General features: G+C 44.8%; 1 protein-coding gene across 4 annotated transcripts in view; it reads left to right on the top strand.

The window, feature by feature from the left end:
• BLTP3A (bridge-like lipid transfer protein family member 3A) overlaps window positions 1-13,933 on the top strand; it is a 60,409-nt gene that overhangs the window by 36,895 nt on the left and 9,581 nt on the right. For all 4 annotated transcript variants that reach the window (XM_059701908.1, XM_059701911.1, XM_059701910.1 and 1 more), the window contains 7 exons: window positions 3,863-3,949; window positions 4,463-4,633; window positions 5,043-5,182; window positions 5,578-5,719; window positions 5,969-6,162; window positions 6,365-7,824; window positions 12,981-13,177. In XM_059701908.1, the coding sequence (XP_059557891.1) occupies window positions 3,863-3,949; window positions 4,463-4,633; window positions 5,043-5,182; window positions 5,578-5,719; window positions 5,969-6,162; window positions 6,365-7,824; window positions 12,981-13,177 (2,391 nt within the window). The remainder of the gene's footprint in view (window positions 1-3,862; window positions 3,950-4,462; window positions 4,634-5,042; window positions 5,183-5,577; window positions 5,720-5,968; window positions 6,163-6,364; window positions 7,825-12,980; window positions 13,178-13,933) is intronic.

The raw sequence follows: 13,933 nt of genomic DNA, 5'->3' as shown, positions 1-13,933 counted from the left end.
CCCTACTGGGGATCAATCCTGCAACCCAGGTCCCTTGACCGGAATCGAACCTGGGTCCCTTTAGTCCACAGGCTGACACTTTATCCACTGAGCAAACCGGCTAGCCAAGCATGCCAGCCCCGAGTTTGACATGCTTGAGCTAGGGCATTATTAGTAATTTATTTATGTACATTATCATTTATGTCTCATATATAATTATGTGTTTATAATTAAGTATGCTGGTGATTGGTAATTATATTTGATTTCATTTCTAGACCCTTTTTTTATATGCTCAGTCTTTATGGTTTGTTGTTCTTTTAACTCCAAGTAACTCCAACAGAGAAAGCATGGCTATAAACCTTTCCCCTTCAGTAGTCTAGCTCATGCATTTAATTGGGATATTTCCCCCAAGCAGGTGAAAATTGACTCTTTTAAAAAAAAACCCAGCTTTATTGAGATATGATTTACATACAATATAATTCACCCATTTAGAATATACAACTCACTGTTTTTTAGTGTATTTATAGGGTTAGCAATCGTCATTATAATCCAGTTTTAGAGCATTTTTGTCTCCCTTAAAAGAAATCCTGTGTCAATTAATTGGCACACCCCATTTCACAGCCCTAAGCAACCATCTATCTACTTCCTGTCTTAATATTTGCCTATTCTGGACATTGAAAATTGGTTCTTTGTTGGGGAGGAAGGGGGAAAAAATCTTACATATAATAATGGTTTGCGGTCCTCCAAGATTGACCCTGTCTGACATAATTTTATTCCTTAGTATTTAATTTCTTGTTGGATTTGCTTAGATATCACATAAGTAGCATTGAGTTGAATTCATGAAAGGTACACAAAATGTATGGAAGATCAATACTACAAACTGGTGAATAGATGGCTGTGATTAGAGGACTTTTCAACCCATCATTTAGTGAAGTGCTGAAAAAAATATTGACAATATCTGAATGAATATCTAGCAGCTAATTAAGTTAAATATTATTTTTTCATGTCAAGCAAAGGTTAAAACTTAACTTTACTTGATATATTTTTAATGAAATTAATTTAAAATTATCAGCTATTTTATTTTTGCTAAAGTAATTTTGAATAATTAAATATGATTATATTGCTGTTACATATTTATATAAATTGTAAATTTGCATATGTAATTTGATAAATTATAATTTTATAAGTTAATAAATTGCATTAAAAATTACTCAGCAAATACAAAGTTAAGTTAAAGAAAATTTAGTTTTTCTTAACCTTGCATTGAATAAAAATAAGCTTTATATTTATTCTTATGTATAAAGCACAGATAGACATCATTAGCAGATATACAGTATATCTGAGGTATTAAAATTTCATAGAGGGTGCACTTGGAAAAGAAATATATAAAGGCTCTTTAGAGTAATTATGAAGAAAAGATTAAGAAATGGAAACACTGGTATAGGTGTATCTCTCGGTAGGATGTTGATTAGTCAGAACTTGTGAGATCTATATTGCATGGAAAGGACCCTCCTCGTTGCAGGTTTGCCATTTTGTACCTAGAGTATCTCCTGATATTTCCCTTCATCCTAGTATGGGCCAGGGTGGATGTGCAGACCAGGGTAGGTCATACAGTACATATATGTAGAATAATCCCTCCTCTTATAGTTCTTAGAGTTGAGTTGAAGAGATAAGTGTTTTGAACTTTGCATCTAGTAGATTGCTTGTCTTTATTTTGTTCTTTTTCTGGAGTTTTGTTCTGTTCTTTGATTTGGGATGTGTTTTTTTATCTCCATGGTTTTTTTTTTACCTCCTCATTTCAGCAGCCTCCCTGTGTTTATTTCTATGTATTATGTAGAGTTACTATGTCTCCTGGGCTTGGTAGAGTGGCCTAATGCAACAGGTGTTCTGTAGGGTCCAGTGGCACAGCCTACCTGATCAACCAAGCTGGGCACTTCAGGTGTGCCCCCACCCCTCTTCATGGGCTGTGTATACCCTCCTGTTTTAGTTGAGCCTTGACTGCTGTTGGCATATCAGTGGGAGGGATTTACTCCCAGGCTGATCAGCTGCAAGGCCTGGCTGACTGCAACCACTGCCCACCATGGAGGATCAGCTGTGTAGGGGCCCATCCCAGAGTGGGTCTTGCAGAGATACCTATAAAACTTCAGTGGGTCTCTGGTGTCCACTGAGTGTGTTACTGTGGAGGTGGTTGGGTGGTGCTTGGAAGTGGTCTGAAGCTGTCAAACAGGTGCGCTGGCTCTGGGGTCTCCCAGAAGGTGCAGGGCAAGATCAGTCACTGTCTGTGTTCTGCCCTGGGCCATGAGGCTTGAGTTACAAAACTATCTGCAGATGGCTGCTATTTGTGCTGGACTTGGAGATGCCCAGGAGAGGCCAAGCTTGGAACCAAGGCCAGCTGCTGCTAGTACCAGGCCTGGAGCCTCTTAGCGAGAGGTATGGGGCATGCTGAGGCCAGATGCTGCTTGTTTGAGAGGTTTTAGGAAAGTGAAGCGTGAGCCAAGATAGGCCATTCATATGGAAAAGCCACTGGAAACAGCTTGGGTGGGCCCACAAGTTTTGTGGGGCCAGGTCTTAGGGAATCACCAGGTCAAGGCTAACAGTGTGAGCCAGGTTGATGGAGACTCAGACATGGTGCTGGCCTGCTGGCTCTGTGGGGAGGGCTCATCAAAGGAGCAGTGCCTCTGACAGCACTTCTGTCTGGGAGAAAGCTGCCCCCCAGCTCTCGCCCTGATGCCAGACAGTTCAGTTTCTCCCTATATGTCCATGGTATCTTTTGAGCTACTATCCCAGTGCTGGAGCTCAGAGCGAGTGAGTCAGAGTAAGTCTATGTACAGGTCCTTTAAGAGGAACTGTCTGGGACTCCGTGTCACTCAGCCACAATGCCTGCTGGTTTTTATAGCCAGAGGTTATGGGGACTTCCCTTCCTGGCACTGGAACCCTGGGCTGGGGCAGGGGGAGCTGGTGTGGGGCTGGGTCCCCTTAGTTTGCAGGAGGACCTTCACAGCCAAGATATCCCTCCTGATTTTTAATCACCACACGTGGGTGTGGGACCAGCCCGTTCCATGTCTCTGCTTCTCCTACCAGTCTCAATGTAGCTTCTTTAAATCACTAGTTGTAGGACTTCTATTCAGCTAGGTTTCAGGCGGTTCTAAATGATGGTGGTTCTGTAGTTTAGTTGTAATTTTGATGTGGTTGTGGGAGAAGGCGAGTACTGCATTTTCTACTCCACCATCTTGACCAGAAGTTGATACTGTAATTGATTTATTGCTAAAAATTCCAATTTACCTATAATATTCTATGGTATTTTGTATGTGCGGTACCTAAAGATTGTCTAATATCACAGCTTTCACTCTGAGGCCAGGGTATGAAAGGAAATAACATAGGTCCTGGTTTTTGGGGAGGAATCTGCCTTATGTCTCTCCAGGTGTTCTGCTGAGGGACAGTAATACAAGTATTGTTACGTTTGGAGGAATCAATCAATCAATCCAGTGGTCGCCAACTGGTGGTCCGAGGACCACTGGTGGTCTGTGAGGTCCCAAAGGTTGGTGACCGCTGAGTCAATCAGTCTAGGTTGGTATCATGTGCCTATGGGAGACCTGGGATTGGAACTCCTGAATCCTGAGTTTTTCCGTCTCTTAGGCCTTTTTAGAAATGTGGCAGCTATTTATAGAGACAGTGGAATATACTTTTTTGGGGGGATCTTTTAGAGCATGTCCATTGGCTGTTGCAACTCGAAAGAGGAGGCACTCAGTCTTGAACATCACCTGCTGCCATGGCCTTTCAGGCGCGCTGTGTGTCAGGTCCGGAAGGGAACTTTTAATGCTTCAAGAGGCGCCTAGGCGTCCTGTTTCTCCTGTCGCTAGTCACCGTTCTTTTTGTTTTATAGGTGTCTCTGCAAACAGACTCATGGATGGTGCCATGCAGCTCACCTTCCGCAAGATGGCATTTGACTACTACCCCTTCCACTGGGCAGGTATGGGAGTGCTGAATGGGGCCGTTCCAGCCTGGCCCAGGTATTGAGTGCAGATTCCTGGGTTCATCCCCAACGGCCCCGCAGGACGGTGCGAGGGCTTGCAGCCCCTGAGATACCGGAAATAGCCCTCTTCCAAATGACACCTTCTGGAAACTTTCAGGGTCCATTATAGATGATTCTTTATTGGGGTGAGAGAGAGGGGAGGGAAGGCAGTGCCTGAGCTGTTGCTTTTGATTCCACCCTCTGCCCCTTACTTCACTGGTTAGAGCCTCTCCAGTAGTCCGTAGTCAAAGATGGCGGCATCCAGAAGCTGGCCTTTGGGAAGCTGAGGGGAAGGTCACATGTGGATCCAGAACTTGAGTGCTCTGACTGGTTGATTTTTACATGTCCCAGGAAATTCTGGATTAGGGCTGAGGGATCAGATTCTGAACTATGACTACACCAGTGGAAGGGGAAAATTGGACATTGGATCATGATCTTGTTCTAAAATCTTTTTGCTTTTTTGTTGCACAGGCGACAGCTGCAAACACTGGGTACGGCACTGTGAGGCCATGGAGACCCGAGGCCAGTGGGCCCAGAAATTGGTGATGGAATTTCAGAGTAAAATGGAGAAGTGGCATGAGGAGATGGGTCTGAAACCTCCCTGGCACCTGGGGGTAGACTCTCCCCTCCAGAAGAAAGCAGGTGGGTTACAAGGAGCTGGAGGACTCCTGTTGCTTAGCCTCTGGCTGTTTCCCTTTGAATATCCGGTGAGACAAAGCACTGGACTAGCTAGTTATCCCAGCCTTATCCCATGAGAGTCATAATGACTTTTTTTCTTTACCCAGCCCTGTTTGTCCCCAGGGATGGCTGCAATGTTGCGAGAGGGTGCCATCACCTGTATTCATTCGCTGTTGCTTGGTCTTAGGGAGAAGATAATTTTTGAGTTCCATCCAGAAGCTAGACAGTGTTAGGCTGTCTTTCCTACAAATGGCATTAATGATCGTAGGGTCATCACTTTATAATCCTAATTAGGATTTTTACTTCCTAATTCTATTAATAATGAGAGTTGAATGTGTCTGAGTGTCTTTCCCACCTTTTAATTTTTATTTAGATTCTCTCTCCAGTACTCGAAAGAACTCCCTTGAGAGAAACCCCTCTCAGGGAAGAAAGGCTGCCTTTCGGCCTCCAGCATGGAATCGCTTACGCTCTAGCTGCCTGGTAATACGGGTGGATGACTTGGACATCCACCAGGTGAGGAGTCCAGGGCACGGGGAAGCGTGATTGGAAAGGGGTGGGGCAGTTCCCTTGGAAGGCAACAGTGTGAGCAAAGTTGTGGAATTTGGGGTCTGTTTCCCTAACTTCTGGGTGGGTCGACACTTTCGTGTCTTTCCTTCTGAGCATGTCTGTTGAGATCTGTACTTGGGATTCCACCAGTTTCTGGTGAATATCCTACTACAAACCTTACAAACCTTCCATTGAAAACATGAACTTGTGGATAGTGATAGGCAGGTGTGAGAATGCCTGGAACACGTGGAAGATACATGTAGAAGCACTATGCTCCCTGGGACAGGCTAGAAGGATAGTAGAGGAAATGGACATTTTATTCTGGGTGCAGCACAGATGCTAACAGCAATTTGTAATAACAGGTTTCTACAGCTAAACAGCCCAGTAAGAAGCCATCTACACTCCTTTCCTGCAGTCGGAAACTTTACAACCTACCCGCTCAGGTCTCCGCCATTCACATTGAATTCACGGAGTATTATTTCCCAGATAATCAGGAGCTTCCAGGTAAGCATCGGAGGTGGCCATTTCTTCCCGTCCAGGCATGATCTTCCCATTTGTCAGGCTTGGGACTGTACTTATATTCTCACTTGTTAGGAGTTTAGGGTATTTGAGTTAGTTTAGCACACCTTTGTTAAAGACTCTGCCCTGTATAAATATGTACCTTTGCTCTCTTGATAGTAAAATGAATACTAGCTGGTAAGTAGGAGTCGAGCTGCTACTTTGTACATGGCGATTCTCTTCTCTGCTTTCCAGTTCCCTGTCCCAATCTCTACATTGAATTAAATGGTCTGACATTTACTGTGGATCCTGTCAGCTTGCTCTGGGGAAACCTCTTCTGCCTGGATTTATACCGCAGCTTGGAGCAGTTCAAAGCTATCTACAAACTGGAAGATTCTAGCCAGAAAGATGAGCACTTGGACATCCGACTGGATGCCTTCCGGTTGAAGGTAGGGAGAGAGTGGGATTCTTGTTCCCTGTTGACAGCCACAGCTGCATTTCGCCCATTATGATCCAGGGTTCTGCTCTGTCCTCTTGACAGAATAAGAAAAACAGTTTCACAGCCGCAGTGGTCTTTCCTTGTGTGTTAATGGTGGGGCGTGCAGATATTCATCTGGCCATTCTGAATTGGGTTTCCTTTTCTCTCTGAAGGTAAGCTTCCCGCTGGAGAAGAGAGAGCAGGCTGGGCTGCATCGGCCCCAGGCCCTAGTCTTCTCTGCATCGTCCATGACCGCCACCAATACGCGTCATACCCCACACTACAACTGTCCAGACCTCCACAGTCTCTTCCAGGGTTTTGCTGCTGCTGAGTTCTTTCATTCCAATTACGTTCAGTTCCCCAAGGTTCCAGGTGGCTTCAGTCTCCTGCATATGCTTTTTGTGCAGCATGCCTTCCAGATGGATTCCAGCCTCCCTCATGCTAGCACCCTCCCTCCCCAGAGGCCTACGGCTTCCCAGGATCTCTGGTCCATCCACTTCCCCCAGATCTCCTTGGACTTTGAGGGAACAGAGAACTTCAAAGGCCGTACCTTGAATTTTGTGGCCCCCTTCCCCTTGTCCCTTTGGGCCTGCCTACCCCTGCGCTGGCAGCAGGCCCAGGCACAGAAGCTCCTTTTGGCCGCAGAAGGGAGGCTGAAACCATCAGCCAGCTTTGGCAGTACTGTTCAGTCTGGGGCCCTAGCCCCTGACAGTGTGTCCCATCTGAGGTCAAAGACTGAACATGATTTGAAAAGCCTGTCAGGCTTTACTGAAGTCATGGAGACTCTGAGAGAAGGCGGCGGCGGCGGTGTGGATATCAAAGAGCCTCTGACCGAGCTGCAGGACACGGCAGAGGTTCACATGCTTGTACACTCCCCTGACCATGTCCGAGTGAGGCTCGACCACTACCAGTACTTGGCTCTGCTCCGCCTGCAAGAGGTGCTCCAGGGTCTTCAGGAGCAGCTGATGAAGGATACAGAGGCCATGACTGGGTCTGCCATGCAGGACCCGACAGCTTGCATTGGGGTCCTCTTCCCCAGCGCTGAGGTGGCTCTGCTCATGCATCCTGCCCCTGGTGCCGCCGAAGCTGATTCTGTGGGTTTAGATACCACCAGCCTCATAGATTCGGAGCTGTCTCCTTCCGAGGATCGGGAGCTGAAGTCTGATGCCTCCTCAGACCAGGGCCCAGCAAGCCCTGAGACGTTTCTGGAGGACGGTGGCATTGGAAATCTGGATGCAGCCCAGGATAGGTCACTGCCTCTCCATAGCGATGGAGAGCTGCAGCACTCAGCTTCTCTTGCACAGCAGTGGGCAGGGAAGGGCCATGAGGCATTCGATTCGCTACAGGCCAAGAGGCTAAGCAGAGCCCAAGCATCCAGCTCCCCAGCTGCCCTGAAGCCCCCAGGTGTTAGGGATACCGCTGTGAATGGACAGAGTGAGCTTGCACCCCTGAAGAACATTGAGGGAGAATTGTCAAGTGCTATGCATACGACCAAGGATGCCACCAAGGAGGCTCTGCATGCCACCATGGACCTCACCAAGGAAGCTGTGTCTTTGACCAAGGATGTCTTAGGTCTGGGCAAAGACCGAATGAGCTCCACCATGCACAGGATGCTGTCCCTGCCCCCAGCCAAGTGAGTGCTTCTCTGCTTCCTTCACTTACCCCATCTCTTCCTCCTGGTTATGGTCATTAGACTTACAGTCTTTTACTGTGAGCAGTCCCGAAGAATGCATAGAATGGCCTGTTTAATGTGGCAAAGCCTTGGTTTTCAGAGCTGCCTGCAGGGCAGGGCAGGGCAGTGGAGGAATTTTCAGGCTACTTGGAGGGTAACAGGTACACCAGTTGGAGAGACTCATTTTCAGGCTACATCTAATTCTGTGATAGGTGAAGAACCAGAAATCCCAATAAAATAACACAAAATCCCATGTGATTTCACATGCCTCCACATATCATAAACTATTCTTGGGCAGCTTTCAAGTCAATTGCTTCTTAGGATTAAATTATCTCCTCTTTCTCTGACTCACTGTTATATCAGATATGCTATATTGGAATGATAATGCCTGCCATCTGTATGATACTTTAGTCTTCAGTGAGCGCTAGTGTAGCATTTGGTTTGATTGGATCCCCCTGGCAACCTGGTAAGGTAGCTGCAGATACTTGTAACCTTAGTTTATGGCTGAGGAAATAGGCCTCAGGGAGGATGCACCCAAGAAACCTGTGTGGTGGATAAAAAGCTGGGCTTTGGATTTGCTCTTTCTGATACATCTTACCAATGTCTGCCAGGAGAATAGAGGAGGAAGAAGTTCATCCTCTCATTCAGCAATAATTTTTAAGCCCTACTGTGTGCCGTTCTCTGTGGTAGGCACTGGAGATAAGTAGGGAGTAAGCAGAAACACAGAAATGGAGCCAACTGGTGGCTTAAGAGCTTTTGTCTGAATGGATTGTCTTAAGTGGATCTCTCAACATTGCCGGTGGCTGTGCTAGAACCTGCTAGGCATACACAGTCTAGGAAGAAGGAAACAGGAACGCTTTTAAAGGGGTGAATGATATAATAATTTCAGCCAACATTTATTGAGTGCTTTTTATGTCAGGCACTGTCCTAAATACGTATAATATTAGTCCATTGAACTCTTGTAACAACCCTATAAGGTGGGTACTGGTATCACTCCCTCCCCATTTTACCAGTGAGGAAACTGAGGCTCAGAGAGGTAAGGAGTTTGCTCGGGATCACACAACTTGTGAGTGGTGGGGCGAGGATTAAAAGCCTGGACTGCCAGTCACCAAATGTGCTGCCTTTTCTAAATGCAGAAGAGTAAGGGAGATGGGAAAGAGGAGAGTTGGAAAGAGCAGAGAAAGGTGTGTGATACAAGTTTTTATTTTTAAAAAAATATATATTTTATTGATTTTTTACAGAGAGGAAGGGAGAGGGATAGAGAGTTAGAAACATGGATGAGAGAGAAACATCGATCAGCTCAGCTGCCTCCTACACACTCCCCACTGGGTATGTGCCCGCAACCAAGGTACATGCCCTTGACCGGAATCGAACCTGGGACCCTTGAGTCCGCAGGCCGACACTCTACCCATTGAGCCAAACCGGTTAGGGCACAAGTTTGTTTTTTTTTAAAAAACACCTGCAGTGACGTCCTAACTGTGCAGGCCAGTGGGCTTTTCACAGTCCTCACCCTGGACTCCACATGGCAGTGACTCCTGCCAGTCAGTTCATCCTGCGCGTGTGTGACTTCAGAGGGAGGAGTCTTTTCTTCTTCCTTAGCTGCTCTCTTCTTCCTTTTATCCTGTAAATGTTTGTTTTTTTAAAATTTATTTTATTGATTTTTTTACAGAGAGGAAGGGAGAGAGATAGAGAGTCAGAAACATGGATGAGAGAGAAACATCGATCAGCTGCCTCCTGCACACTCCCCACTGGGGATGTGCCCGCAACCCAGGTACATGCCCTTGACCGGAATCGAACCTGGGACCCCTCAGTCCGCAGGCCGACGCTCTATCCACTGAGCCAAACGGGTTTCGGCTATCCTGTAAATGTAACTGTGCGTTCTCATCACCTTGGTCATAATTTTTAATTATAAAAATGATTGTGCTCACTTTGTTGGCAATGTAAAAAATAGAAGAAAACATGAAAGCCACTTGTAATGATGCTGTCCAGAGATAGCCACTATTTACATTTGCATCTATTTTTTTCCAGTGTTCATATATATATTTGTGTATCCATGTGAATGCTGATATGTGTATACACACATATATATACAAATATGGTTTTTACAATGGGATTATATTTCTATAAGATATAGAAAATGTCCAATTTTATTCACTTAATGTTTTGTTGTGAATATTTTCCCATTCATTTTCCTATTCAAAAATTATGTGTGTATAATTTTTAATTGCTCTATTATGTTCTAGCAAACTGTTGTATCATGATTTATTCATCCATTCCACTATCTAGGGGTAACTCATTTAGTCTGTTTCCAGTTTTTCTCAGCTAGAACTGATGCTGTGTTAAATGTCCTTATTTTTGTGAACAATACTGTTTATGCAAATTAAATCTAGAAATAGAATTATTGGGGTCAAACACTACAAACATTTTTAAAGTTCTTGATGCATTTGCCAAACTTTCCGAAGATTTATATCAGCCTGTGCTTTTGAATGCTTTCTCTCTCGGTTATTATTATTTTTTTAAAATATATTTTATTGATTGTTTACAGAGAGGAGAGGAGAGGAGAGGGATAGAGAGTTAGAAACATCAATCAGCTGCCTCCTGCACACACCCTACTGGGGATGTGCCTGCAACCAAGGTACATGCCCTTGACTGGAATCGAACCTGGGATCCTTCAGCCTGCAGGCCGATGCTCTATCCACTGAGCCAGACCGGTTAGGGCTCTCTCTTGGTTATTTTATCCATTTCCTCACTTCTGCTATATTCCCTATTTTCAATCCTGACTTCCTTCTCCTACTCATTTAAAAGTATCTACTGCATGTAGTTCCAAAGGGATGTCCCAGGAGTGCCTGGAACCTCACATACATATAGCTAAATTCCTTATCTCTCCCCAGACCAGTTCTTTCCCCTTTTGGTATCATCAGTCTGCTTGTTCAAGTTCAATATTTTGACTCCGCTCAGTCAGTCGTTTGTCAAGTTCGGACCACAATTCCTAGAGCAGGGATTCTCAGACATAAGCCTGCTTCAGAATCAGCTGGAGAACTTGTGAAAACACTGCTGATCCCTACCCCCAGTTCCTCATTGAGGGACTCTCACATCAGTTGCTCCTGTTTGTCCCCAAATGTCAACTGTTTTAGAAAACAATTAATTGAATTCCTCATTGAAGTCTTTACTTTCTAACTTGTTAGGAAAAGCCAGGTCAAACTTCTTAAAACGCAGGTATGATCTTGTTATTTCCCTACTCTAAAACCTTCAGGCTTTTTCCTCACATCCCCTGAATTGAAATATTTCGTGTGGCATATATCACATGGCACTTTACAGTTTTTATTTATTTATTTTAAACTAGAGGCCCACTACACAAGATTTGTGCACTGGGGATGGGAGGGGGGTCCCTCAGCCTGGCCTGTGCTCTCTCTCAGTCTGGGACCCCTCAGGATCGGACCTAAGCTGGCAGTAAGACATCCCTCTCACAGTCCGGGGCTCTCGCAGTTCAGGACCCCTTGCTCCTTACTTCCTGCCCGCAGCGGAGGCGGGAGAGGCTCCCGCCACCCCCGCTGCACTAATGAGCCGTGAGCCCGGCTTCTAGCTGGGCAGTGAAGCACACTGACCACCCGGGGGCAGCTCCTGTGTTGAGCATCTGCCCCCTGGTGGTCAGTGTGCATCATAGTGACTGGTCTTTCTGCCATTTGGTCAATTTGCATATTAGCCTTTTATTAAACAGGAGGATAATCGACTGTATTTCTTTAGAGTATATCAGTACTGAGCAGAAGGTACAGAGATTTCCCACAGTTTCTAGAGCAGGGATTCTCAGATGTAAGCCTACTTCAGAATCAGCTGGAGCATCTTCTTATATAATCTTTCACCCAGGGTTTTCTATAATTTGGCTGCAACCATGTGGTAAAGTGAAAAAAAAAGTGCTTTGCAAGAAGGTAATAGTCTTGGGTTTTTCTTTTTCTGTTTCTTTTTTTTTTAGATTTGTTTTTTTTTTAAATTCATCTTTACTCATGAGTCAGTTTCTTCATCTGTAAAATGGGAGAGTAGGATTAAAGGTATTTGAAGCCCTAGCCAGTTTGGCTCAGTGGATAGAGCGTTGGCCTGCGGACTGAAGGGTCCCAGGTTCAGTTCTGGCCAAGGGCACATGCTTGGGTTGCGGGCTCGATCCCCAGTAGGGGGCGTGCAGGTGGCAGCCGATCAGTGATTCTCTCTCATCATTGATGTTTCTATCTCTCTCTCCCTCTTCCTTCCTCTCTGATATTGATAAATATATTTTATTAAAAAAAAAAGGTATTTGAAAGTTTCTTTTCACGATGTTATGCCTTTTTAGCTTTATCTTCCATTTCTTTCCCTAACAAAATTTATGCTCTAGTTGGGCTGAGCTACTTACTAGTCTCTAAAGGGACTTTTTGTTTTCTGGTTCTATGCCTTTGCTTATGCTGTTTCTTCACCATAAAATGCTCTTTCCCCCACCTCTTTCACAGTCCTTCAAAGACCAACTCAAATGCCGTCTCCTTCCACAAAGCCATTTTTGATCCCCTTCTCCTCATCTTTCCCCCTCTTTGATATTGCCTGGCCTTTGGCTTGTACCTCTGTCCCTCTCTTATGGTATGTGTAACTTACTCCCATAGAGTGTTATTTATGTTTGAGTCTCCTCCTGCCTTCTAGATAAGTTCTTGAGGACAGGGGATGTCTTATTCATCACTTTATTCACCTCCACCGCTGCCCTGTGCCTAGATTGGTCCTTGTATGCGGAAGTTATTCAATAAATACTTGTGGAATGAATGTGGGTGGATTCAAGTGCTATTCATTAGGTAGCTATTCATTAGCATGGGCTGTAGGTAGGTAGGTAGTTGTCCTCTTCTTTATATGGGATGACCTTATATATACAACCTTGACATTGAATGTTGATAAGGGAGAGCTGCTTATGCAGCTTGAAATGCTGGAATATGAGGATTCATAAAGGCCACCTGTTAAAATGGTGTGACACCCCTCCCCTCTATAACAGGTAATAGTTGACATCAAAGTGTATGTATATAATAACTATCTGGGCTGAAGGGATGGATATTGCAAGGGAACGAAACAGTGTTTCTGAAGCCACATCTGTGGGTTTTGTTTTTGAACAGGGAGACCATGGCCAAGATAGAGGAGAAGGTGGCAGCCCCAGTGAGTGGAGGTGGTTCCCGACTCCGATTTTTTTCCATGAAGAGGACAGTGTCTCAGCAGTCATTTGATGGTGTCTCATTGGATAGCAGTGGCCCTGAAGACCGGATTTCAGTAGACAGCGATGGTAGTGATGGGTTCGTGATGCTCATGGAGTCTGGTAAGTGGAAGCAGAGCCAGCCAATGTTCTAGAAGTCCAGAAAGGGTTCTTTCTCCTGCTTGTATTCAGACTGGTAGGATGCAGAAGGACCTGAGATTTGATAAAATAGACATTTTCTTAACCAAAACAGAAAAAAGAGAAATTTTAATGGATTTGTGGCTAGCTTTATCCCCACATCTTCTAAGTTATTGTTTAGTGCCTGGCCTTTATCACAGACCGAGACCAGTCTGACAGCCACCCGGCTGCAGCAGAGCATTAGCTCTGTGACTGGGGTTATGGTGTGTGTGTGCTGTCTGGTTTTTGCCTAACTATGTATTTTATTATTGAAAAATAGCTAGGAGCTTTTTGTCTATGATAAAACAAATAACTTTTAGGAATTAGATCAATTACCATAGGAAATTACACTGGAAAGCAGACTTTTAAAATTGTTCCTTGCCCTAGCTGATTTGGCTCAGTGGATAGAGTGTTGGCCTGCGGACTGAAGGGTCCTGGGTTTGATTCCAGTCAAGGGCACAAGCCTGGGTTGTGGCTCAATCCCCAGTAGGGGGCGTGCAGGAGATAGCCGATCAATGGTTTTCTCTCATCACTGATGTTTCTCTCCCTCTCCCTCTCTGAAATCAGTAGAAATGTATTTTTTTTAAAAAATTGTTCCTTAAGTGTCTAAATGAAAAAAAAGAGAGAGAATGTACTGTTTCTTAAGCTGAGTGGTGTGTGCCCATGTTTGTTTTGTTATTATTATTTTTAAATATTTTTTAT

The sequence above is a fragment of the Myotis daubentonii genome, chromosome 6 (genome assembly GCF_963259705.1).
Source record: "Myotis daubentonii chromosome 6, mMyoDau2.1, whole genome shotgun sequence".
In the NCBI taxonomy this organism is placed as follows: Eukaryota; Metazoa; Chordata; class Mammalia; order Chiroptera; family Vespertilionidae; genus Myotis; species Myotis daubentonii.
The sequence above is the reverse complement of the archived record's forward strand: the minus strand, read 5'-3'. Positions and strand labels throughout refer to the sequence as shown.